Source organism: Felis catus, chromosome C1, assembly GCF_018350175.1.
Source record: "Felis catus isolate Fca126 chromosome C1, F.catus_Fca126_mat1.0, whole genome shotgun sequence".
NCBI classification, from domain to species: domain Eukaryota; kingdom Metazoa; phylum Chordata; class Mammalia; order Carnivora; family Felidae; genus Felis; species Felis catus.
The window spans coordinates 16,235,540-16,260,642 of record NC_058375.1 but is presented as its reverse complement, the minus strand read 5'-3'; the positions used below and the strand labels follow the sequence as shown (position 1 = coordinate 16,260,642).

The 25,103-nt window shown below is 57.2% G+C and overlaps 1 protein-coding gene across 5 annotated transcripts in view; it reads left to right on the top strand.

Moving 5' to 3' along the window:
• The window catches only part of WNT4 (Wnt family member 4), a 29,848-nt gene extending 4,953 nt beyond the window's left edge, over positions 1-24,895 (top strand). For 2 of the 5 annotated variants that reach the window (XM_045035267.1, XM_023258281.2), the window contains exons 2-5: positions 10,211-10,446; positions 20,855-20,986; positions 21,082-21,224; positions 21,880-24,895. In XM_045035267.1, coding sequence (XP_044891202.1) covers positions 10,299-10,446; positions 20,855-20,986; positions 21,082-21,224; positions 21,880-22,347 — 891 coding nt within the window. In that variant the 5' untranslated portion in view covers positions 10,211-10,298 and the 3' untranslated portion in view covers positions 22,348-24,895. Of the gene's footprint in view, positions 1-112; positions 266-7,418; positions 7,753-10,210; positions 10,447-20,854; positions 20,987-21,081; positions 21,225-21,879 lie in introns of those variants that run through there. The other 3 variants (XM_023258284.2, XM_023258283.2, XM_023258282.2) reach the window with 3 other exon arrangements.
• The last annotated feature ends 208 nt before the right edge of the window (positions 24,896-25,103 follow it).

Below are 25,103 nucleotides of genomic sequence, written 5' to 3'. Positions count from 1 at the left end.
GTCCGGCCCGGCTCACAGGCAAATCCTGGTGGCCAGAGGAGTTGTGTCTGGGAGCGCCCTTCAGGGCGGCTGGGGGAAGCATCTCACCCTCACTGCATCTGACTCCCCACAGGTGTGCATCTCTGGTCCAAGCTCCCGTGTGCCTATTTGCCCAGCAAGGGGGGCCACAGCCGGTGACCTCCTTGGCCATGAGCAGACTGAGGCCTGACACTCTGGGTGCAACTCGCTGGGCCAGGTGTGGGCAGAGCCAGTCCCACAGGTGAAGGTGTGTGGCACATCTCCCCCAGGAAGAGCCTCCCGATCCCCAACTATAAAGGATCCCTCCCTCCCTTCTAGATAGTAAACCCCCCTCCTTGGTGCTCCTCCCCTGACTCTGGGCGTCCGATCAATCACTCACGCATCCACAGCCCTTTATAGTTTATGCCAGGATTTCCCAAACTGCACCGTTGATATTTTGGGCCCGTCTTGTGCGTTGTATGATGTTCAGCAGCATCCCTGGCTTCTCATGGCCAAATGCCCCCTTGGGGGGCAAGATTACCCCCCATTGAGAATCAGTGGTTTATGAAGCACTTTCACACCCATGACCCTATTAGAACCATGTAACCTCTCCCTTCCCACTTTTGGAACAAGGGGTCTGTATTCTTTTCAATCTCGCTTCAGAGGCCCAGAGGTGCAGCTGCTTCCCCAAGGACATTCTGCAAATCAGAATCAGGACTTGAGCTTGACGTGCTCTCGCATGTCCCCATCTCCTGGTTTTTATCCCCCTGCCTATAGGACAGTTTCGTACTGTATGTAACTACAGTCCAGTAGGCTGGCTTTGTACTTCTACGAGGTTATAAAACCTGAATGTCAAGTGTGCTTAGGCGCTCAGTCAATATCTGATGGGTGAAAAGGGGAAAGGCTTGTTCGCTCCAGAGGGCTGTAAGTTTTTGCCAAATGGTGCCCGATCTTAGAGACCTCGAGTAGGAGGGAAGCTCCACTGTAACCCCCTGAGTCTCAGGTGATGCTAAGATGGGCCAACGTGAGTGTCAGGGAGTGTGGCTGTCTGTCACCCAGCAGATCTGCTACTCTGGCCCCCGTAGCTCCCCTGCCAGGGTGCACCCCCCCCCCCCCCAGATCCTGCCTGAGCCCTTTCTCCCCCTCACCCTCCGTGGCAGAGCCCGGAGACCAGGCTCTGCCTGAGGGGTTTACTCAGGCGGCAGTCATCACCCAGCTGTCTGCTATGGCTTGACTTTCTTCCCTCAGCCTGGGATTAGCAATTGAGCAACTCAGCAAGCATCTGACAAGACAGTGTTCCCCAAACCTGTTGAAACTCGCCCAACTCGGGCCCTGTGGGTGCGTTTGCAAAGCTGAGCATTTACGACAAGCCTCCTTTTCTTGTTCTTCCCTCTGGGAAGAAGGGCTTGGCCTGAGCCAACTGGGCACAGGGTTGGCCAGGGAGCCACGGACGGGGGTGACAGCTGCCCCTCCGGCCCCTCCAGTCACCCCCACTGCAAACCAGCTTGCCAGAGCCGCTGCCGTTTGCTCAGCAAACTCAGCTGGAAGGCAAAGCCGCGACCCCATGGTTGCGGTCCAGATGGCCTCAGGAGTTGCCAGGTTTTATCTCTGAGTCCTGAACTGCGTCTTCTGTGATCCAGCCAAACCCAGGGGAAGGCTCGCTCCCTGCTGTGACCCCCACCAGCTCCCCCTTTCCCCATCCAAGCCCCTCCCCACCTCCCCCATCTCCTGGCAAACTTTAAACCAAACTACGTTCTAAAAGTTCCCCTGACCAAGTCACAAACCCCACCGTGGAGGGGACCTGGTCTGAGCAGAGAGGGGAGGAAGGTGGGTAGGAGGAGGGAGGCATGTGCTCAAGGAGGGAAGGAACCTCCCAACAGCTAGCAGCTCACAGCTCACAAGGGAACTTTGGAGAGGCCCATTAGAAGCAGCGGGAAATTTCTGCTGAGACTCCAGGGGCCTCTTCCTGCTGTGACTCCTGGATGGTTCTTTCAGACCCTATTTCTCACTCTGTTCACACACGGGACCTATCATGGCAGGACTGGGTTCCAGGAACTCTTCCTCAAGGGCTGGTAACAGCAGGGCCTTCCTCTCGAGTCGGGGTCCTGGCGGTCCCGGCACGCCAGGGAATCGAGGGCCAAGTCACGGCCATCAGAATTTGAAGGGTCCCGGGAGATTACCCATTCAACCCTTGCAGGGACCCTGAACCTCCGAGCAGGGGCATGCCTGGAAAGCCCCATTCAGTCATGGCAAATGCTTGCTTGTCAAGACTCGCCCCACCAGGCACTGTGGTGGGCTCTTGGGGCCACAGAGCACCTTAGTGATAGAGGTGGAACTGCATCCCAGGTCTCCTGACTGTCTTCCCAGGACTTTCCCTGCAGCCCCACACCCTAGCCTGTCATCCTCTATGGGAGGTTTTGAGCGACTGGAGCAAGGAAGGAACCAAAGTTGTCCTAGCTGCCTTGTTGGGATGGGGGCGCGGGTTTGGCCACAGGCTCTCCTGGAAACGGTGCCTTCAGAAGGGATCTGCCAAAGCCAAGGAAGTCACTAGCAACCTGGAGCCACCAGAGCATGAGCCCCACTCTAGGAAGCCAGCTCCTGCCCTGGACAGCTCAGCTGGGGTTTCAGCCACCCCTCCTCGCTCCCACCCCCTGGGCTCCCTCAGCCGAGCTAGAGAGGATGAACGCTTCAGTGGCTACAAAGGCGAGAGAGGCACTCGGGGGACAAGCGTCGGGTGGGTCTTTGCAAGGGAGAAGCTCTCTTCTGGCAAACAGGAGGCAAGGCAAGGTCAGGAAGTGCCCTAACTTTGATGCCCACTCACCCCCACAATCACACCTGCCCTGCGGAGAGAAGGAAAATTCCTACCTTCTGGTGCAGCTCTGGGGCCATCCAGCTAAGGTCTGAGTGGCTACTTGCCGGCCCTGAGTCAGCCGCCGGCTCCCCAGGAACAAATGCTGTGAGATGGTGAGTGGGAGGGGGGCTCCCACTCAGGAAGCCCTCAGGAATGAAATGTAGGAGCTGGGCTACCAGGTGTGGGAAAGCAATGGAAACTGGGAAGTGAAAAGACAAAAACAGGGGCTGCTGAGGCTTCTGAGGATGGAGAGCAAAGGAAGCGAGGGGTCCCAGGAGACAGGAGGAGGGGGAAGGGTGCCCCGAGGTACAGGAGTAGGGGCTTGGGCTCCAGGAAAGGCCATCTTCCCCCCACCACCACCCAAGCTGAGGAAAGGCACTTGGGACAAAGAGAACTTGACCTGGGCACCGAGGACTCCAGAGTTCTGCCAAGGCCGGGGAGAAGGTGGAGGGGAGGCTGTGCCCACCACCCCTACAACCACTGTGTCTCCAAGGCTGGCCCCTCCTTACTGGCTGCCCCTCCAGGACTTTCAGGCCAGTAGCAGCAGCCCCTTCCATGGCCCCAGAAGCCGTCCAGGCTGCCCACACTGAGACACTTCCCTCCCCAGTATCCTTTGTTCCTAAAAGCAGAGCCGACGCCTTTGCTGTGGTCCCCAAAAGCCCTGGGACCGCAGAAGGTCTCAGCAATGGAAGAATGAAGCCACCTTCCTCAAATCATTGTCACTACCCTACGCCATCTTTGGAGCCTGATCCGCCAACCCAGGCTTAGGAGCCAGAATGACCTGTGTTCAAATGCTGCCCAGCCCTGACTGGCTGCATGGCCTTGAACACATGCCTCCCGGAACCTCTTCTGTAAAATGGAGGTCGATGATACCGTCCTGGCCAACCCTGCGTGGCTGCACTAAGGATATGTTAAAGCATGTGGCTGTTGTTTGAAGAGCACAGGTGACAGGGGACATGAGGTCCCTCCCTTCCTGTCAATCTTGTCCCGCAAAGGGCTCCCAAGTCCCCCAGGCACACTGAGCCTGCATTGGACCCCCCTGTCCCTAGCCCCCTCACCGCGGTGCCCCAGCCTCTGATCTCCTAAAGCACCCACTTGTGTCCCACCTGTTGGACCCCTGGTCCCTGGAGGGTCCGACCAGTGGGCCCAGGTCACCGGCAAGCATCCTTCAGCTCTGCGTGCTCCATCGGAGCAAGCTGTGTCCAAGCTCTGTGGTGGGGATGGAGGCCGAAGTGTCCGCCCTTCCCAGTGGGGGTGTGTCCTTCCCTCAGGCTGGTGAACCCCCGTCTAAAAGAGCCGAGCAAAAGAAGACCAGTGAACAGGACTGTTCTGCGGTCCAGCAGAGGGCCCAGCTCGAGGGACTGCGCAGGGGCTTTGAGGTGGCAGTGATGATGAAGGTGATGACGGTAAACACCTTAATGACCACAGTGACGATCAATAGGACTTGGTAATGTTGCCAACCGGGGAGCAGTGGCTACTATGTGAACATTTAATCCGTTGACGTCTCTTGAGGTGAGAACTATTATTCTCCCCATTCTACAGATGAAGACACTGAGGTTCAGAGATGCTCGCTAACTTGCCTCCGGGAACACAGAGCTGGGATTCTGACCCAGTCTGCCATCTCTCTCGCACAGTGTGCCACCCTGTGGGCCGTGCGAAACGATAGGTCTCCAGGACAGGGCCTCGGGATTCGGAGACCGTGGGTGCAGAAACATCCGGAGGCCTGAGAACAGCTGAGGGGCGTGATGGGGACCCGGGGAGCCAGGTGCTGGCCACCCCCGGAGAGAACGTGGTCCTGGGTGGGACCCGTGGCATGCTTGCCTTCATGCGGCCGTGTCTCCCCAGGCGGCTCACTGTTCGGCAGGCACTCCGGCTCCTTCCGGCTCCTCCTCCCGCCTGCTTGGCCTCCTTCCTCCCTGGTGTCCCAGGCACTGCCACTCCTGAGGAGGCTCTAAATGTGGCCCAGGCAGGCAGGGAGGCCAGAGGGAGGGGGCAGAGAGGCCTGGGCTGGCGTCCCAGCCCCCACCTGGATACCCGCGGGGCCAGGACCCACGACACTGATCTGCTTGGCCTCCCAAACGCTCCAGCTATTTCCCGTCTCCTCTCCTCTTGACGCGCAGGGTAAGAGCTGAGAGGAGGCGCAGAGGTGCGGATTTTTCTCTAGGAATTTGTATATTTTTTTTAAAAAGCAAGCAAACCTGGAAAAGCTTGGGACAAGCCCAGCTAATTTTAGTTTCTAATGAAAACAGCAGGTGGCCGAGAGGATCTGATCTCCCTGGCAGGGCCAGGGCCCTCCAGCCTCGCAGGCTTCGGCACGGGCCGCCGGGGAGGGCCTCCTGGGAGGGGCCTGTGGGACCCGCAGCCCCCGTTGGAGAAGATGGGGGCACGAGCTGGCTGGCAGCGGCAGCCGGGGCAGCCCGGGCTGCTGGGGTAACCTGATCGATGGCGGGGCTGTGGCTAGAGTCCTGGGTGGCTGGAGCAGCAGGTGGCAAATTGCTAAGCCTGTACTCAGCAGTGGCAGGAAGAAGCCTAAACTGGGGCAAGGCGACCAGAACGAGAGAAGGAGCAGAGATGGTCGAGGCCCTCCACGGGCCTGGCCACCTAGCCCAGCGGCAGCCAATACCGATCACTCCCGGGTTCCCTGTGCCCCCCAGAAACGGCTTGTGCAGCCAACATTTGGGCCCGGCCCAGCTCCAGGGTCATCAAGTGGCACACATGTCTCCGGGGAAAAGGCCGAGCCACCCTAGGGTGCAGAGAGGGGATTCCTGAGGCCCCCAGAAAAATTTGGGTTCTAGCCTCTCACAGCCTCCAGCCCTCAAAGGCAAAGGCAGCCCCCGTTTTACTCCCTCACCCCCGCTCTTCCCTACCCTGACGACTCTGCCAAGAGGTGAGCCGAGGGGGACAGAGCCCTCCATCATGCTGTAGGCATTTATTGAGCACCTTCTATGTGCCACAACCTGTGCCGGGCCCTGAGGAGGCCATGGGCCGGACACGACATTGAGGGTGGTGTCAGCCCCCACGGCTGTCAAACAAGGCAGATCCACAACCGGGGTACAGGAGACACAGAGCTCCCAGCCACTCACTCACTGGCTGTGTGACTTTGGGTGAGTCCCTCCACCCCTCGGGGCCTCAGTTTGCTCCTCTGGAAAATGAGGCTGGGCACCAGAACAAGCGGGCCGTGCGGGCAAGGGCCTGTGATGCCTGGGGTCCCAACTCTCTCCGCCCTGTTCCCAGCTGCACGTCCAGTCCTGGCAGCCAGGCCTTCCCAGGCAAGACTCTGGGACCCAGGAGAATCGAGGTGGGGTGGAGCTGTGTCTCCTGCACGGAAGGGGACAGCTGTTGAGCCAGATGAGGGCAGGGGCTGGGGGGTGGCACTGGTGCCAGCCGTGGGGCGGGGGGGGGGGGGGACAGGCACACTCCTCAGCGGAAGAGGGTTCTCAGCTTCTTCCTGGAAGCTGTCCCAGTGACTCACGGCCATGGCCACCCAGCAGCCTGCCCCCCCTCACTGAGTCTAGCCTAGGGGAGAGGGGTGGGGGTTCCCTGGTCTACTTTATTTCTCATTCAATGCAGGGGGTCCTGAGGCCTTTGAGGCTTGGACACCTCCATCCCCACCTGTAGAAGAGGGACTGTCACTCTGACAGAGGGAAAGGCCTCACAGACCCACCAGTTTAGTGTCCCCACGAGGACCCAAGCTCCGGGTAGGCAGGGACTTGCCCAAGGTCACACTGTGGGCTGGTAGCTCAGCCAGGCCTCCCCAGCCGGCATTCCCTACCCAGAGAAGCCCTGCCCTTGAACACCTCCCTCCACCAGGAGCATGGAGCCTGTACAGCCTGACCTGGCCCATCGGCTGGATGCAGAGGGAACAGGGGCCAGCTCTGTGCCCCCATGCCCTTCAGGGAATAGGGGACCCCACCCTTATTCAAGAGGCCAGGTCTGGGTCTGAGCAGGAAAGGATCCAACTTGAGGCCCAACTCCTTGTCCCCTCACCGGTGGCCTCCCAAACATGGACCTGGCCCACAGCCAGTAGCTGGGCTCTTGGCGCCCCCTGCAGGCCAAGAGCACCAGGTGGGACTAGGGCCATAGGGGACCTGGCCCAGGCAAGGGGAGCACCCAGACAGGGCTGAGGAGCCAGTGTGTCCCCTCCCCCTCCAGATGCACCCTCCCCTTGCCCCTCCACCACCTTCCCACCCTTGTCTCCCCTCTGGGAGGCTCAGGCTCCTGCCCCAATGCTGCTAGTCTCTGCATCCCTGAGGCAGGACCTGGCAGAGAAGACAGGGGGGTCCTCCAGGAAGCAAGGAATGTGGGGAGAGGAAGGGAAGGTTGGATGCTTCAGCCCAAGACCACCCACCTTCTACTCACCCGTGTGCTGCCAGGGAAGTTGGGGGGATCCTCACAGCTACAGCACACCTCCCGTGGGCCCGGCTAAGAGCCGGCAGCACCAACCACATCAAATCACCTTAATTTCTCACAGCAGCCCTCTGGGATAGGAACCATTATCTCCATTTCTAGATAAAGACAGCTAGACTCAAGCCCCACAACCAGGAGGTGGGGGGCAGGGGGTGGGGGGGGGCTGATGCAGCCGTGAGGCGGAAAGTGGGTCCCAGAATCAGATCTCCCTCGGGCATAGAAGGAAACATCCCCCGTGGTTGGCCAAGAGCTTCCCCTGAAGTGCCCTCCAGGGCCAGTCTGGCTTCACAGCTGCTCCTGGGAACGTGTCAAAAGCCCAGATGCCCACCCAGCCCCGCCTGGAGCGAGGCCCCGGCACCTGCACTTTCAACAAACCCCACAGACGTTTCGATGCTCAGCCGGATTCGAGAACCATTCCTCTGGGCCAGCCCCCATGCCTGACACACAGAATCCACCTGCTGCTCACACAGCTCCGGGGGAGGAGAACTCGGCGACCGGTAGGCAGCCCATCGTCTCCACCTTGACCAGCATCCTTAGGTTGAGCAAACCTGGCTCCCAGCAGCTCCTGCCTGCTGGGGCCAGTTCTAGTCCTCGAGCCACTTAAAACAGCATTGTATCCATTTCAAAGGCTTTGAAGTTGGGCAAAACCGGGTTCAAGTCCCTGCTCCACCTCTTATGAGCTGGATGACCTTGCACACAAGGCAAACTACGTAACGGGTCTGGGCCTCCGTTTCCTCCTCTATAAAACAGGGGTCCGTTGGCTTTGCTGGGAGGATAAATGCAACAATGTAAGCGAAGTGCTTTTGGCCTGGTCCTAAGCTGCATGAAAGCTAACTGTGCTTATTACCGTAGTCATAAAAATGTCCCATATTTTAAGAGGGCTTTCTGTGTACTTCTTTACTCATCATTTATTCCTTTACTCCATTCGGCAAACAAATGGCAAGTTCCTGCCCTACTGCCTCAGACCCCTTGTCAGCCCATCTTTCACACACAGGACCCCCTTTTGCTCTGACCTCAGTTCCTTGACTTAGCCAGAACCAGTGGTAACTTCCCCACGTTACAGATGAGAAAACTGAGTCCCATGGAGTGGGCCTTCCCCCTTGATCCTTCTATGGACAAGAAATTTGTGCGGCTTCGTCACCTCCAAGCATCTCCACCTCCATGCCTAGAAAGCTCCCCCAGACCAGGGTGGCTGGCCAAGCTCCTGGTGGGGGACTGGCTCACTATAGAGTCGGGGGCAGCAGGATACTCGCTCTCTTTGTTTCGAGCCCCTGTTGTGTGACCGAGACTAAGGGTAGAGCCAGGCTCTGAGTTTCCTCCTGGGAGACGGTGGGAAGGCCCCTTTCCCTCACTCTGCTCACCTGTATAATGGACCAGACTATCTGTCAGGGAGCATTCTGGAAGTCTGCGATACTCTGTACTCTGTTGCTCCTCCAAGGACCTGGAAGGCAGCCCCTGCCAGCCCCGCCCTGGGAGGGGAGCAGATCATGTCCCACTGAACAGGTGGGAAGTGAGGGCAAGGAAAGGGAGAGGAGGCCTTCAGAGTTACCACTCAGCTCTCCTCCCAGCACTCAGCTCCCCCTTGTGCACCTACTATGTTCACTTGGCCCTGGCCAGGGATGCTAGAGGGGGGGGGGGGCAGGCTGAGGGGCAGTGCTTAGAACACAGTCATGGGGTTATCCGGACCTGGGCTCCAAACTAGTAGATCTGCCTCCAAACTAGACAAGCCAGGTGACCCCGAGCCAGTCACTTCACCTATCTGAAACATACCTGGCACTTAGTAGGTGTTCAGGCAATGCACACCTCTGTCCCTTGGGAGGGACCACTTCTTCCTGACAGGGCCTTTCCCTAGCTCTGCTCCCATCCTGGTGAGCATTCATGTGTCTTGCTTCCGGCTCTCTGGCCTCCTGGTCCCGATCACAGTGTCTGTCCTTAGGTGACACAGAGCCTCAACTTGCCCCTCAACTTGCCATGGAGGAGGACAGGCAGGGGGAAGGCCCACAGGGTTTGAAGGGGTTTGAAGCTCAGCTCTGGCACTTGCCATCTGTGTCACCCTCTTAGCCTTCATTTTGGAATCCATAAAATGGGCATAACAATTACCACCTCATAGATGGGAGGCAAGGGTGCAGCAGAACATAGTGACCGCCACCGTGCCCGACACGTAGTGGGTGTCCAATGAACAGCAGCGCTCCCTCCTGTCCTCCCCTGAAGTAGACACTTTAGGGCCCCTTCTCCCCAAAGGCCGGGTCCCAGAGCTCCCTGACATAAGGTATCTAGCTTGTGAGCCCACCATAATTCTGTGAGATGGAACCAGCATTGTTGCCCCATCGTCAAGCCACAAAAACTCGAGGGGCTGAGGGACGAGCACGGCACACTCTGTTTTTAAGCCCTCCTCCCCTGCCACCATCCACACACTCATCATCTCGAGTCCCCCAGCTGCAGTTGACGCTGGTCTCCGTCTGGTGCCCCGGGATGTGGCTGGCAGTGAAGGTCTGGGCCTTGCAGCCAGAATGCGGGCTGCGTTCACTGGGGTCCTTGCCTGGGGGTGGGGAAGGAGACACGAGTGCAGCGGTTCTAGCGTCCCAGCTAGAGGGACGTGAAGGGGTCAGAGCCCAGGGGCCAAGTCTGGCGTAACATCGGGGTACAGACGCTGGTGCAGGGGCCACCCTGGGCCAGGAGGGGTCCCGGGGGGGCTCCGTCAGCGTCCCTCTCAGTGCGTTGGCCTGCTTTGGCTGGGGCGGAAGCCTTCTTATGATGACACGGCACTTCCCCCTCTGGTCCCAAAAGCCAGGCAAGAGGGCCTGTCGCTGGATCCAGAGAGAGGAGGCACAGCCACGAGCCACCACCGGGATGAGTCAGCTCCCAGGGACCTGGGGTGGGCACAGCCTCGTCCCGGCAGCAGAGAGAGGGGGAGGGATCGCTGCACCACACTCCACCCCGCCGCCTTCTCCCCAGGTACCTGGCCAAGCTGTCCTCCGTGGGGAGCATCTCGGAGGAGGAGACGTGCGAGAAGCTCAAGGGCCTGATCCAGAGGCAGGTGCAGATGTGCAAGCGGAACCTTGAGGTGATGGACTCGGTGCGCCGAGGTGCTCAGCTCGCCATCGAGGAGTGCCAGTACCAGTTCCGGAACCGGCGCTGGAACTGCTCCACGCTCGACTCCCTGCCTGTCTTCGGCAAGGTGGTGACTCAAGGTGAGGGAGGGGCTCGCGGGAGGTGCGGGGCAGGGGGAGAGCACTGCCTTGGCAGGGGAGCCACGCGCTCATGAGTGGCCAGAGCCGTCTGTCACTTACCGGGCTAAGCCAGCACGCTGCCGGACGGTCACGAGGACGCCGATGGAGGCGGGCAGAGGGGCCAGAACGGGCGTTGCGGGGGGAGGGCCAGCAGAAGGGTGCTGTTCTCTGTGCGGGGCAACACTCTACGGTCTGCAGTGTTTTGGTCCCCAGGCTGCTGTCCCCATTTTACAGAGGAAGTAACTGAGGCTCAGGCAGGGGAAAGGATGGATTGGCCCAGACCCCCAGCCCCATGCTGTTTTTACCCGAACACTAGGCCTCCTGAGGGAGCCCACCTCATTCGTCTGTATCCTTGATGAGCCATGTGGGGAGCCTCAGCACGTCCTGCTCTGAGACCAGGAAAGAGCAGACCCCGCTTCTGTCCTCCTGCCATCAGGGCAAGCCCAGGAGGGGCAGTAGCTTACACACCAATAGCACAAACTAGGGACCAGACACTGTTTTCAGTAAATACTAACTCATCTGGCCATGGAGATAAGGTTCCATGTTGCAAATGAAGAAACTGAGGCACGTGGAGGTTAAGCAACTCACCCAACGTCACAGAGCTGGCAAGTGGCAGAGCCAGGGCTTGAGCCCATGCAACCCAGCTCCAGGGTCTTGCTCTCACCCACAGTGAGAGAATGCTGTGATGGGGGGGGGGGGAGACACAGGAGGCTTGGGAGCACAAGGGCGGACTCCTCCCCTGGCCAGGGCCGGGTGCTCGGAGAAAGCTTTCCTGAGTTCGGCCCTCTGCGGAGATGAGAAATCTGAGAAGGCATTAAGCCAGAGGAAGGTGGGCAGGGCAGAGAACGTTCCATGCAACTGGAAGGCTCCTTGAGAGGTCACTGGGTCAAGCCACTGCCCTCGAGGAAGTGCTCTAAACCAGCTGCCTCTTTTTCTACTTCCTGAGCTTGAAACTGACACTCCAGAGCTGCTACCAGTCGACAGGGCCCTTTGACTCGCTAGGCAGCAGGAGGGCATTGCCTGGGCCAACCTTTGTCTTGGCACCTGTGGTCCTGGACAGCGAGGGCTGCCGGGCTTGTGGCAAACCGTTTGGATGTTGTTGGAAACCAACTGTGATAGAAATTTGGAAGCAATTCTCCTGGGAGCTGGCAGAGGCCAAAAAGCACCGTCGTGCTTGGCATTGCTAAATATCGCTGCTCTGGAGAAGCAGCAGAGACCTAGTGAGTGGCCCGGTAGCAGAGAATATCCTTGGTCGATGGTGCACTGCCAAGGCTCTGGGACCTGCTGTCTGAGGAGCCCCGAATTCTAGGCTCGAACGGCAGACCCCAGGCACAGGAAGGTCCTTGCATGCATAGGTGTTTGGTGTTTTAGGTGCAGTGGTGGACAGATCAGCAGAGCGTCAGGCTCTTTCACACCCCCGTGCTTTTGTACATGCTGTTTCCTCCACCCCAAACATTCACCCCTCTTTCTCCACCCGGCATTGTCCCAGCTCCTACAAACCGGTGGTTGCTTTTTCCTCTGAAGCTTTTTGCTTGTGCTGGGGGCTTTTTCGTGTCTTGTTCGTTTGTTTTTGTAATGTTTAAATTATTTTGTAACGTTTTATTTATTTATTTTTAATTTATTTATTTTTTTAATTTCCATCCAAGTTAGTTAGCTTTTAGTGTAACAATGATTTCAGGATTGGATTCCTTAATACCCCGTACCCATTTAGCCCATCCCCCCTCCCACAACCCCTCGAGCAACCCTCAGTTTGTTCTCCATATTTATGAGTCTTTTCTGTTTTGTCCCCCTCCCTGTTTTTATATTATTTTTGTTTCCCTTCCCTTATGTTTATCTGTTTTGTCTCTTAAAGTCCTCATATGAGTGAAGTCATAGGATATTTGTCTTTCTCTGACTAATTTCACTTAGCATAATGCCCTCCAGTTCCATCCACGTAGTTGCAAATGGCAAAATTTCATTCTTTTTGATTGCCGAGTAATACTCCATTGTATGTATATACCACATCTTCTTTATCCATTCATCCATCGATGGACGTTTGGGGTCTTTCCATACTTTGGCTATTGTTGATAGCGCTGCTATAAACATGGGGGTGCATGTGCCCCTTCAAAACAGCGTACCTGTATCCCTTGGATAAATGCCTAGTAGTGCAATTGCTGGGTCATAGAGTAGTTCCATTTTTAATTTTTTGAGGAACCTCCATACTGTTTTCCAGAGTGGCTGTGCCAGTTTGCATTCCCACCAGCAGCGCAAAGGAAATCCTCTTTCTCCGCATCCTCGCCAACATCTGTTGTTGCCTGAGTTGTTTATGTTAGCCATTCTGACAGGTCTAAGAGCATAGCTCATGGTGGTTTTGATTTGTATTTCCTTGACGATGAGTGATGTTGAGCATTTTTTCATGTGTTGGTTGGCCATCTGGATGTCTTCTTTGGAGAAGTGTCTATTCATGTCTTTTGCCCATTTCTTCACTGGATTATTTGTTTTTTGGGTGTTGAGCTTGGTAAGTTCTTTATAGATTTTGGATACTAACCCCTTATCTGATATGTCATTTGCAAACATCTCCCATTCCTTCGTTTGCCTTTTAGCTTTGCTGATTGTTTCCTTCACTGTGCAGAAGCTTTTTATTTTGATGAGGTCCCAGTAGTTCATTTTTGCTTTTGTTTTCCTTGCCTCCGGAGACGTGTTGAGTAAGAAGTTGCTGCGGCCAAGGTCAAAGAGGTTTTTGCCTGCTTTCTCCTCGAGGATTTTGATGGCTTCCTGTCTTACATTGAGGTCTTTCATCCATTTTGAGTTTTTGTGTCTGGTGTAAGAAAGTGGTCCAGGTTCATTCTTCTGCATGTCGCTGTCCAGTTTTCCCAGCACCACTTGCTGAAGAGACTGTCTTTATTCCATTGGATATTATTTCCTACTTTGTCAAAGATTAATCGGCCATACATTTGTGGGTCCATTTCTGGGTTCTCTATTCTGTTCCATTGATCTGAGTGTCTGTTTTTGTGCCAATATTTTTGTAATTTTTTTTAAGTTTATTTATTTTTTGAGAGAGACAGAGAGAGCATGAGTGAGGGAGCAGCAAAGAGAGAGGGACAGAAAGAAGCCCAAGCAGGCTCAGCGCTGATAGAACAGACCCCAACACAGGGCTCGAACTCACCAACCTCATGACCTGATCCGGTATCGAAAGTCAGACGCTCAGCCAACTAAGCCACCCGGGCACCCCTGTATTTTTTTCGTTTTGATCTAATTTCAAACCTACAGGCAAGTTACAAAACATTGTTTTCATCTCCAGGTGATGGATTTATTCAGTCAGCTACTTTTCTTTTCTTATTGAGGTATAACTGACATACAACATTATATTCATTTCAGGTGTACAACATAATGACTCCACATGTGTATATATTACGAAATGATCACCCCAGTAGGTCTGATTAGCACTCATCACTACACATAGGTCCACCTTCCTTTTCTTATGAGAATTTTTAAGATCTACTCTCTTAGCAACTTTCAAATATGCAACACAGTATTCTTAACCATAGTCACCATGCTGTACATTACATCCTCGTGCCTTACTTATTTTGTAACTGGAGGTTTGTACCTTTTGACCCCCTTCACCCATTTCACTTACTTCCCCACCCCCTACCCCACCTTTGGCAACCAACCAATCTGTTCCCTGTATGTACGAGCTTGGTTTTTCCTATGAGGAATTCCCATAATGCTCTTTACCTAGAGTCAGCAACTGTTTACATTTTAACCCATCTGCCTTATCAATTTCTCTATCTCAATCTCTCTCTCACTCTCCCTTAACACAGACATACAGACACACACATATGCACACGTCTAAACCATGTGTGTTCACACAGCTTTCATTACACCTTTTAGACTAAACTGTAATGCCTGTTCCCTCACCCCACCCCACCACTTTCCTAAACCTTGAACTGTTCTGGGGTGAGGTGATGTCTCCTTTACCTGTCTCCTTTACCTCTTCCATGCCTGGAAGAGCCTGGCATGGAGGACACAGTCAATGGATGTCATCCAATGACAGAAAGCAAGTCGGGGCAAGGACTCAAAAGGGCTCAAAAGGGCAAAGAAAAGGGGCATGGGTTCGGTGCTGGCCTGAAGCCAGTGAAGAACCCCATGGAAAAGTGCCTTCCTCGCCTGTGTTTGCAGCAGGAACCAAGGGAGGGCTCATCCCTGGCTCAGCAAGTTTGGGGAAACACTGGGAATCCTACTGGGAATGCTGAAATCTGCTCCAGACTAAAGTCTGAGTGGCTTGGCTGAGCGTCCAACCCCCTCGAGGCAGAGTCAAGGCACCCACACACCAGGCAGACATCAGGGGCGTCTGGAGGAGTCTGATCTCTTCCTATTCATCCATATCCTCACTCTTGTATTTCTCATGTTCTTCCCTGGTAAGAGTCCTCTTGGAAAAGTCTTAATTTGTCTCCACTGCACAAGAGGAGGCACCTGCAGGGGAAGCATGGGCAGGCGTGACCTTGGAGGAGTGGCACCTGTCAGTGAGACCAGCATGTGTGCTTACCTTATAGGGCCCCTCACGAAGGTCCCGTAACACAGGGGGTGGCAGCCCTGAGTGTCCACCCCGACCAAGAAAAGCCATCCTCATCACCAGCTGCTGTCACTGGGGACAGCTACAACAGCAGCAGCCAGTCTGGGCAGGCCTCTTTGGTGGCCACCAGCTTTTGGGGTGATGGCAAGGGTGAGCTTGATTTGGTGCCCACATTCATCAGCTGCCTGGCTGGGGTCATGGCCTCAGACATGGCGGAGGCCCAGGAGCCAAGCCATACTTGGAGAAGAGAAGGAAACCCTTTGCTGACGGCCGCCTGTGTGCCATCTTGCCTCAGATCGCCCTCATGACAACTCTTGAATGTGTGGCGTGCCCCTACTCTACTGCCAAGAAGGGAGGTCCAGCAAGCAGAGGGTGGTGACACACCCCCAGCTCCGAGACCTGCCAACTCTTGGCCCTGAGATCTCAGGCAGGGTCTGTTCCCTCTCCTAACCTCATAAAGTGGGGACAGTCTCAGGACCAACCTCCTGGGATTTCCATCAGGATTCAGAGATGATGCCTCTGAAGGGCTGGATGGCACTCGAGCCCCACAGGCAGACATTGCTGAGGTCTCGCAGCCTCCAACTCTACACCCCAGCACCCCACCACCTCCACCCTGCTCCTGGCCTACTGAGGCGAGATGGGTGGTAAAATAATGGTGAACAATGAGGACCGCGTAAGTGAGGGCCAAACTGTGTGCTCCAGGCTAAAAATCCACCAGAAACCTGGGGACATTAGCATCTGGGATGGCCGGGAACGAGGGCAGGAGGCAGTTCTTGGCCGAGGAGGCATTACGGCCAGGTGTGGGATGGCCTCTGTATGTTTTAGTCACTGCTTTGTCCCAGAGTCTAGAGTAAGCACCTGCACATGGTAGGCCACTGATAAATATGTGCTGAATGGACAAAAAAGGTTTGAGGACAGGAGGGAAAGCCACAGAGTCTGGCCAGGGTTCAAGGTCGCCATGAACAGGATACACTGGGGTCTCAGAGCAGGCTGGCCCAAGCGTGGCAGGGAGAGGTGGACAAAGCAATGCAAACTCCTCTTCTCCTCTTCCCTCCTTCTGTGGGCAATGCCGTGCCTCTGCCTGCCTCCCCGCATCTCATTCTGTGACCTTGACCGAGGGAGAGGGGACTCAATGAGCCTTGAGGCCCTCCAGCCTCTGGCTGCCATGGTTGCGAGGCGATGGGGTGCACTGGCCGAAGCAAAGTGAAGACTCAAACCCAGGCCCACCTTCCCAACCTCTGCGTGTCTAACATCATCCAGACACCTTACTGACTGTAACATCAGACTAGAGTTAAGAAGTAAACACTTTTCAGTCCTAGGCTGTGACTTACCAAAACCTGTCTTCTCACCTTGATCCTCCATACTGGCATTGTGCTGGGCCCAGGGAAGGTGAGAATATGCCTTCTTTCTGGGTGACCTCCAGGCCAGCCTTTAGGTGCCATCAGATTAAGTTATAGGGGGGCTGGGGTGGGTTCCCAGAGACATTCCGCCACTGGGAGCTCCTTAAGGACAAATCTACCTCGTTTTCCCTGGAGTGTAGCATAGGACCGGGCTTGCAGTGGGTGATCAATAAATGTTTGGTGAGGGAGCAAGCAAGGGAGGAAGTGTCTCTGCCCTAAGGAAGCTTTTAGCCCAATGGCAAACACACAGTTGACTGCCTGGCCTTCAGGGTGTAAGCGCCCTAATGATCCCTGTTTGCAAATGAATAAAATGGCATTAATCACGACAATAATCACAAAATATGTCTCAAGTGCCCATTATGTGCCAGGGACTAGACTAAGCATGTTCTGTATTTTACCTCATTAGGTTCCCATAACCACCTGTTGAGGTCAGTGCTTTCATCAGCCCCCGTTCTATGGACAAGAAAATTGAAATCCCACATCTAGGAAGTAGCAGGGCAAGGAACAGATCTCAGTCCTGCTGCCTGAGCATCCAGACTCTCCCAATACCCATCCCTGTCTCCAAGGGCTGCTCTGTGCACCGCCCTGTGCTGGGTGCTAGGGGGCAAAGGAGAAGTATGGGGACAGCCTGGCCAGGCAAACAAGCAAGACACTTAGATGATAAAACCACCTGCAGCCTGATTCTGATCCTGGGGGCAGGCAGGCCAGCGAGAGCACCAGGAGCCCTGGGAGGTCCAAGACAGAGGGCAGGAAATGTGGGAGAAGTGTGGGGTCTGGCCTGTCTGGGCAGCGCTATCTCGCCCTTGTTAGAGTTGGGATAATGAGGCTCAGAGAGGACAGTCACGCCGCTAGTAAGAGTCTTACTAGCTACATCATCTCTTAAATCCAAAGAGGCTTCCTAGAGGTGGTTTCAAGAAAAGGTGAGCTTTTGTAGCTAAGAGAACAAAGGAAACTGGGAGGGCAGGCTGGGGGCAGGGAAGGGGAGAGCACAGGGCAGTGTCTTTCTCAAAGACCAGGGCCTGTCCTGCCCCACCTCCCAGGACTCCCTCCCTGGGTCTGCTTTGGAAACACGTGAGTTATGCTCAAATGGCCCTCCCACCAGGACCCCAGCCTGGTGCCCAGGGGACCACTATGTCCATGGCTTCTTTTAAGCCCAACTCGGCATCCACGGCTTCTTCTCCCAACACTTCTTCCTACTCGAATGTCCTTCCTTCCCACATCGGGGCAGGGGGGGCGGGGGGCATCGCACGGGACGTGCTCAGAAGGGTACGGGCTTTGACTCACCGAGGCTTCGGTTCTGGTTCCCGCTGAGCCGCTGACCGGCTGAGGGACCTGGACCCCAGGGCCTCACTCCTTCCTCCAGAACAGAGCTGGAGAGAGCTGGGTGCCCCATTTGTCGTGAGCCATAGACAGCACTTGGAAAGGCCCTGGCACTTAGTAGGCCCTCAGAAAGGGGAGCTATTACTGGGTCCACAGGACCCCTCTGAATTCCCAACCTCAGGCAGCCCTGGCACCTTGAAAAGATGCCACTGAGGTGGGACCCAGCAGAGCCACTTCCGCTCCACACGCTGGAGCCCGGGGAGGAGGAAGAAAGGAGCTGGGTGTGGGGTGTGGCAAATGGCTTCATGGAAGGCCAAGCAGGTTGCAGGGCAGCTACTGGCACCGAGGGGTCTGCCTTACCACCAGCTCTGATGTCCCAGGAGGACAAAGCCAGATCTGTCTCCCTGCTGCAGCTGGAACAGGCAACCCTCCCCTCCCCACCCCCCACCCCCCGACCAGGGGGCAGCTATCTCCTGTGACATGTGGGGATCTCCCTCTGCTAGGCTTGCAGGAACGCCACAGTCCCTTTCTGTCATGGCAGTCTCTGCCAGGTGCCCCGCTAGTGAGCAAGGCTCCAGCCTGGACACCCAGGCAGAGGAGAGGAGCAAGGAGGGGCCGCAGCCCTGGAGTCAAAGGACTGGGACCCAGAGCCAGTTAGAAAAGGCTGCCGGAGCCACTGCTATGGGCCTTAGGGGCATGGCGGCTTGGCCACATTCTCCAGGCCTTCTGGGGCCTCCGGTGTGGAGCACGGGCCAACTGCTCACCATCTCCCTGTAAGGAGCCCACAAATGGGACTGAACTTGTCCTACAGAACTTAAGATTTAGGGCAGACAGACCTAAGAAAGCCCATCCTGGCTTCACACACAGGAGGTAGGAAGCGATCCACTGCAGGTGTATTCCTGCAGGCTCTGGGCTCCACGAGGACAATGTCAAGGTTGAAAGCTCTGCAGCCAAACTTCCTGAGTTCACATTCTAGTTCTGCCACTTCCTGACTGGGTATTGTTGGTCAAGTTGCTTCACTACTCGGTGCCTCAGCTTCTTCGTCTATAAAGAGAGGATGAAAAGTCTCCTCTCCATAGGGTTGGGGTGAAGAGTATATAAATTCTGTGAAGTGCTTGGTCAGTGCCCAGCACAGAGGGAGCTCTCTATAAGCTTTAGCTCTTAGGATTTTCCCTCCACGATCTCTCCCTTCAGGCCCACTCCCAAGCTGAGAGGACCAGAGGGTCCTGTACCCAAGGCTGGGGCAAGGGGGATCTGGAGTCCCGGTAGATGGATGTTGGTTTGGGGAATGAGGCAGAGGTCTCCCTGAACAAACTGACAGGGAACCTTGCACACCAGGGCTACCAGCACTCAGGGGAGGAGAGGAGCCCAGATGTCCAGGGAGGACCAGGGGCTGCCCGAGAGTCCGGAGAAGCAGGAGTAAGGACCAAGCCCAGCCGAGCGCTGGGGCCACCTTACCAGTCCCATTGGCCCTATCTCCCGCTTTCCCTTCCCCCTTGGTCTTTGGGGCGAAGATCTGTGCCGGTTCAGGCCTGGAAATACCAGAAATACCAGAAACTAAAGTCGTCCCTCTTTGGGCGGCCACAGCACAAAACCAACCAACATGATCCTGTTATTAGCCTCGATTAACTTGGAGAGGATTCCACCTCAGGCCGTCGAGGTCCCGTGGCTCCGGCCAAGGCCTCCGATGCTGGCCCAGAATGGCCAAGCCAGGACAGAGGGTGGGCAGTGAAGTGGGCGGTGGGCGGTACCCCCAGTTCAAGGGCGGAACACAGAACAGGTTGTCCGGAGCCACCGGGGCCTGAGCCGCCCCCCACCCCAGCGCTCGGCTTCTGCTGCCTGTCCACAGACGTGGGCACAGAGGAGGTGATTGTTTCCATCTGACCACGGCAACTGCTCCCGGGGGCAGCCAAGAGCACAAGCCTGGGTGTCACGGTGGTAATTGCCAACCACGGGGCCAAAACCTGCCCCCTCCACTCCTGCGGACACAGACACTCCAGCAAGAGACAGAAGGACAGTCACGGGCACACAGAGGCCCTCACAGAACCCAGAAGAGGAGCAGGGCCTGTCTGGTCACACACCCAGCGAGCCACGTGCACGTGCACTACACGCACCACCAGCACCACCCACAGGCCCAGAAAGAGGCTCCGCAGCAGCTACACCCTGAGGCACAGTTCCTAGGAGGATAAAAACACCCATTCAGGCAGGGGGCGGGGACAGGCACCAAGACAGGACTGCTAAGAAGTCAGGGGGCAGAAGGGGAAGAACAGGCAGCAGAGGCAGACGGACCTGTGTTTGAGTCCTGGTTCTGTCACCTCCTTGCTGGGTGACTGGGAACAAATCGCTTCCTCTCCCCAAAGCCGCACTTTACCATCTGTGAAATGGGCACAAATATGGCTCCCCAGTAGCAGGGGGCATCCTCTCCTCAGCACTGGTCCTGGTAAACAGTAGGGACCGTCACTATTACGATTTACTGTCACAGGGGTGGAAGGAAGCAAAACGTCCTCAGCAGAAAGGGCTGGGGCGGGTTGATAGTGCAGGGGGACCCCCTCGGGGCATGGGGGGCAGCTGGGGGGTAGGCACGAATAGAACGCAGGTTTTAAAAGAAGCCAGACCTGGGCTGGTGGTCCGGCTCTGCTGTTTCAGGGCCCTGGCAGTCTCGGTAAGTCGGCTCCGCCCTGTGCACCTGTCCTGTCTCCCCTGATGATGTTAACCACGCGCCCTGGAGAGAGGCTGTGACCACGGTGTCCTCAGTCCAGTCGGGGCACTGCAGCTGGACTGTCTGCCTGCTCAGCCATGTGTTGTGTGACCCGGGACGAGGCGGCTGATCCGTCCGTAGACTCCTTACCTCACGGGTGCTGTGCACACGAGCCGATCGGCACACGTGCAACGGCGAGCAGCACCTGGGACGCAGCAAGCGCAGTCGGTGGCTGGTCCAGGCAGAACACACACACACACACACACACACACACACACACGGCCGGGGTACCTCCTAGCCGTCAGGCAGGCCTGCCTCCCCGGTACCACTCCCCACGACAAAGGAAGGAGCCGGGCAGAGCCCCGGGACCCAGCCCTGCCCTCCCTCTGCCTCCCACAGGGACCCGGGAGGCGGCCTTCGTGTACGCCATCTCTTCAGCAGGTGTGGCCTTCGCGGTGACGCGGGCATGCAGCAGCGGGGAGTTGGAAAAGTGTGGCTGTGACCGGACGGTACATGGAGTCAGCCCGCAGGGTAAGTGTGGGAGGTGGGGTGGGGCGGGAGGGGGGGGGGGGGAGAGGGGCGGCCCCGCCCTCACTCACCACGGCCACTGTGCACCCCCTGCACAGGCTTCCAGTGGTCGGGATGCTCGGACAACATCGCCTATGGCGTGGCCTTCTCCCAGTCCTTCGTGGACGTGCGGGAGAGAAGCAAGGGGGCCTCTTCCAGCCGCGCCCTCATGAACCTCCACAACAACGAGGCTGGCAGGAAGGTAGGGTGGCGCTTCTCCTGCCACTACCACCACCGGGGCGGGGGCGGGGGCGGGCTGGGCAGGGCGCCTGGAACACTCTCCCACCCTCGCGCCACTCGGGAACATTTGCGTAGGCTCCCACTAGCACTTGCGTGGGCCGGAGGGGTAAGGGGCGGCGGGTGGGGGAGCAGACAGGTGAGCAGGTGTCACAGAAGCACGTACGACACACACACACCCCCTTAATAAGCAGCAGAGCCAGGATCTGAACCTCGTGTCGATGCACAGATCGTGTGCGTTAACTAGGATACTGGCTGCCTGCTCCTGCTCCTGCTCCTGCTCGAGGTTCCCCTGCAGACTCAACGCACCTCTCCCGTCCTGCCCCCCATCGTGTCCCTCACCACGCAGTTCCAGAACGATGCCCTTCGGGAGGTTTCTCCTCCGTCACTGCAAGTGCCCCAAGGGCAGGGACAAGGTCTCCCACCGTCCCCAACACAGCCCACCAGCCCACCCTGGCAGACGGCGGGTGGTGCTCACTCCGGAAGCAGGAAGCAGGACGCCCCGTGCTCCCGTCCCCGTCCCCGTCCCCGTCCCCGTCCCCGCCCCGGGTCCCAGGCCCCGCCCCAGCCTCCCGGCCGGCGTCTCCTGATGGCCCCTCTCCCCTCCCCGCCCCCTGCAGGCTATCCTGACACACATGCGGGTGGAGTGCAAGTGCCACGGGGTGTCGGGCTCCTGTGAGGTAAAGACGTGCTGGCGAGCCGTGCCGCCCTTCCGCCAGGTGGGCCACGCACTCAAAGAGAAGTTCGACGGCGCCACCGAGGTGGAGCCACGCCGCGTGGGCTCCTCCAGGGCGCTGGTGCCGCGCAACGCACAGTTCAAGCCGCACACGGATGAGGACCTGGTGTATTTGGAGCCCAGCCCGGACTTCTGCGAGCAGGACGTGCGCAGCGGCGTGCTGGGCACGAGGGGCCGCACGTGCAACAAGACGTCCAAGGCCATCGACGGCTGCGAGCTGCTGTGCTGCGGCCGGGGCTTCCACACGGCCCAGGTGGAGCTGGCCGAGCGCTGCAGCTGCAAATTCCACTGGTGCTGCTTCGTCAAGTGCCGGCAGTGCCAGCGGCTGGTGGAGCTGCACACGTGCCGGTGACAGGCAGCGTCAGCCCCGCGCCAGCAACCAGCTCGCGGCCCGAGGGAGGCCGGTAATTTAAACAGCGCCCCCGCACCTACCCCAAGGGATACTGGCTGTACTTTTTGTTTTGGTTTGGTTTTTGGGTCCTCCTGTTATTTATTGCTGAAACCAGGCGGGCGGCCCCAAGGGCACCAGCCAGGGCCTCCTCGAAGCCTGGGCCTTTGTGGCCGCCACTGACCAAAGGGATCTCGCTCGTGCCTCTGGCTGTCCACATGTGGCCACTGCTGACCACTCGGTTGTTAACTGCGTCTGTTTTCCTACTCACAGACTTCAGCTGGGTAACGAGGAGCGTTGGTCACATGCCTACTGACCCTGCCATGTAGGGAAGGAGGCGGCCCTATGGCAGGGGGAAATCAGTGCCATCTCGAGGGAAGCTGCACCCCTGCACGTACACACCGGCCCCTGGCAGCTTCAGCCTGGTCTCCCAAGCCCCTGCAAAGGGAACGGGCAGATACCAGCTCAAGGGCAAAGGGTTCGTTTGGCCCTCCATGGGCGGCCGGAGGTTCAGTCTCTGTGGGACCTTCCAGGCAGGAAGAGCAGGCGAGACAAGGGCAAGAGAAGGTGCTTGTCCCACCCTGGAGCCCAGCCCACCCAGCCTCCCCAGTCAAAGCCGCCACTCCCTGGTCACTCCCAGACAGGAGCACCAGCTGCCATCTTGGACCAGAGGTCCCAGCCAGGCCTTTGCAGCGACACCTCTAGACGTGTCTCCTCACAGTGCCACTCGTCTGTGAGACGAAGAATGGACATCACACATGCAGAGGAACCCGGCCAGTGGAAAAGCCCTGTCCCACCCATTATTTCACTCACTGAACCGAACTTACTGAGCAAATACCATGGTCTGAGCCCTGTACTGGGCCATCCCATAGGACGATCACAACAGTCCGGGGAGGTGCACGAGACAGAGATGCTTGTGCCCATTTTGCAGCAGAGGGGTCACTGCTCAGCCAGGTCCCAGAGCACGCGAATCAGAAGCACAGCCAGAAGAGCCCTCCAGACAAGGTTCCTCCTGGGCGCCCTACCCAAAGGCCCAGGAACTGGAGGTCTCCTCGGGGAGGAAGTGGGGCCAGGAAGTAGCAGAAGCCACAGACCACAGGCTAGACAAGCAGCCACATGGCTCCAGGGCGCAGAAGATGGACAGCTAGAAGGCTGGCGAAGTGAGGTGTCCGCAGCTGAGGCGACCCTACCCCCAGGTACCCTGGGCACCGAAGAAGAGCCCCCCAGAGAAATCACCAGCAGCCTGGGCCTGGCCCTGCGCCCCAGCCAAACCAGCAGGAGCACAGCCCAAACTTCTGTGACCAGGACATGCACACAGCAAGACTCGGCCTGACCCCGCTGCTGCTTCTCAGGTGGGCTCCCAACCACCATAGGAGCTCGCTGTCAGCTCAGTCTCCAAATTGCCCCCTTAATGGGGCCCCAGGCTCCTGGTTCGAGATCTCGAGCTCTGGGATCCCCAGCTGGAGATTCTCAGACCCCAAGCTCTTGGTTCCAGGGTTCCATGTCTGAATTCAAAGTCCCAGATTGAGAACATGGGTTCCGGCCTGTAGAAGCTCTCCTCCAGGCCTTGTGGTTTGTGCCTCCTGGTGCTGGCTTCCTCACGAAGAAAGGGTCAACACCCTTGGCCCCAAGCCAAACTCTCTGCTCAACGTCCATCCAAGAAGGCCAAAACCAAGTGAGATGCTGCAGCCACACTGGAATGAGGGGTAATCTTGGGGCCGGCAGGCTCTGATGTGGATGAAAGCTGAGCCCACTAAGTGTCCCCACAGCGGCCCAGCTGGACTCACTGCTCCTCTGGCAGGCTCTGTTCAGCTGTCTGCTCAGTGCCAGGGAAAATGCTATCCCTCACTGGCAGAGGCCAGACCCAGACAAAGAAAGCATGGGAGACCCCTCCCCCTCCAGAGACAGGGCAGAGCCACTCTCCCCCACCCCCAAATCCTGTCCTCAGAGCCAGAGGACTGGAAGGTCCAGGCTGGATGCTGGTATTATGGATACTGCCCCAGGAAAAAATGAGAGGGTCTGCGTCCGCTCACAGGCTTCACCTTTCCACCTGCCTGGGGGCTCTCTCAAAGCTGACCACCCTGGGGTTCTGAAGGGTATGGCCTCTGTAAAGCAGACTAGAATCTAGGAGCCTCTGCCCAGTCCTCCCATCACCAGCACCCCAAAGGCCAAAGGGACCCACAGCTACATGAAAATGGAGCTTCCTTGGAAACACCCAGCTCCCAACTGTCCCAAATAAAGAGGAGGAACCAGCCCATGCCTTACGTAGCCCACCCACTCTGGAAGCTGGCCAGAGGTTCCAAGTCCTGCCCGAAACTCTCTCCATTAGTCTCCACAAGGCAAAGGTGATGTCCTCTGAGGCCAAGGGCTAGATAAGCCCCAGCTCTGGATGCTGCTACCCCTCTGCTGCCCATACCCCATCCTCTAATTTTTATACTAGGCCCCTTGCCATTGTGACACCCCCCTGAAATAGTCTGATGCACGATAAAATGATTATTTCTTTATCCTGTAATTGTGAAAGTGACTTCTTTTGTAGAAAAGGGAGGAGAGAGACGTGGGGAAGGACACTGAAAAACACAGACAACTACTTAACAAATTCTAGATATGAGGACCCTCCTGGCCCTCTTTCCGTCTGAACTACTGGTTTGATGGCCACACAGAAAAAACCCACCTGCATGCTGTCTGGAATCCCCCTTTAACACATGAGGCTATACCTGCAT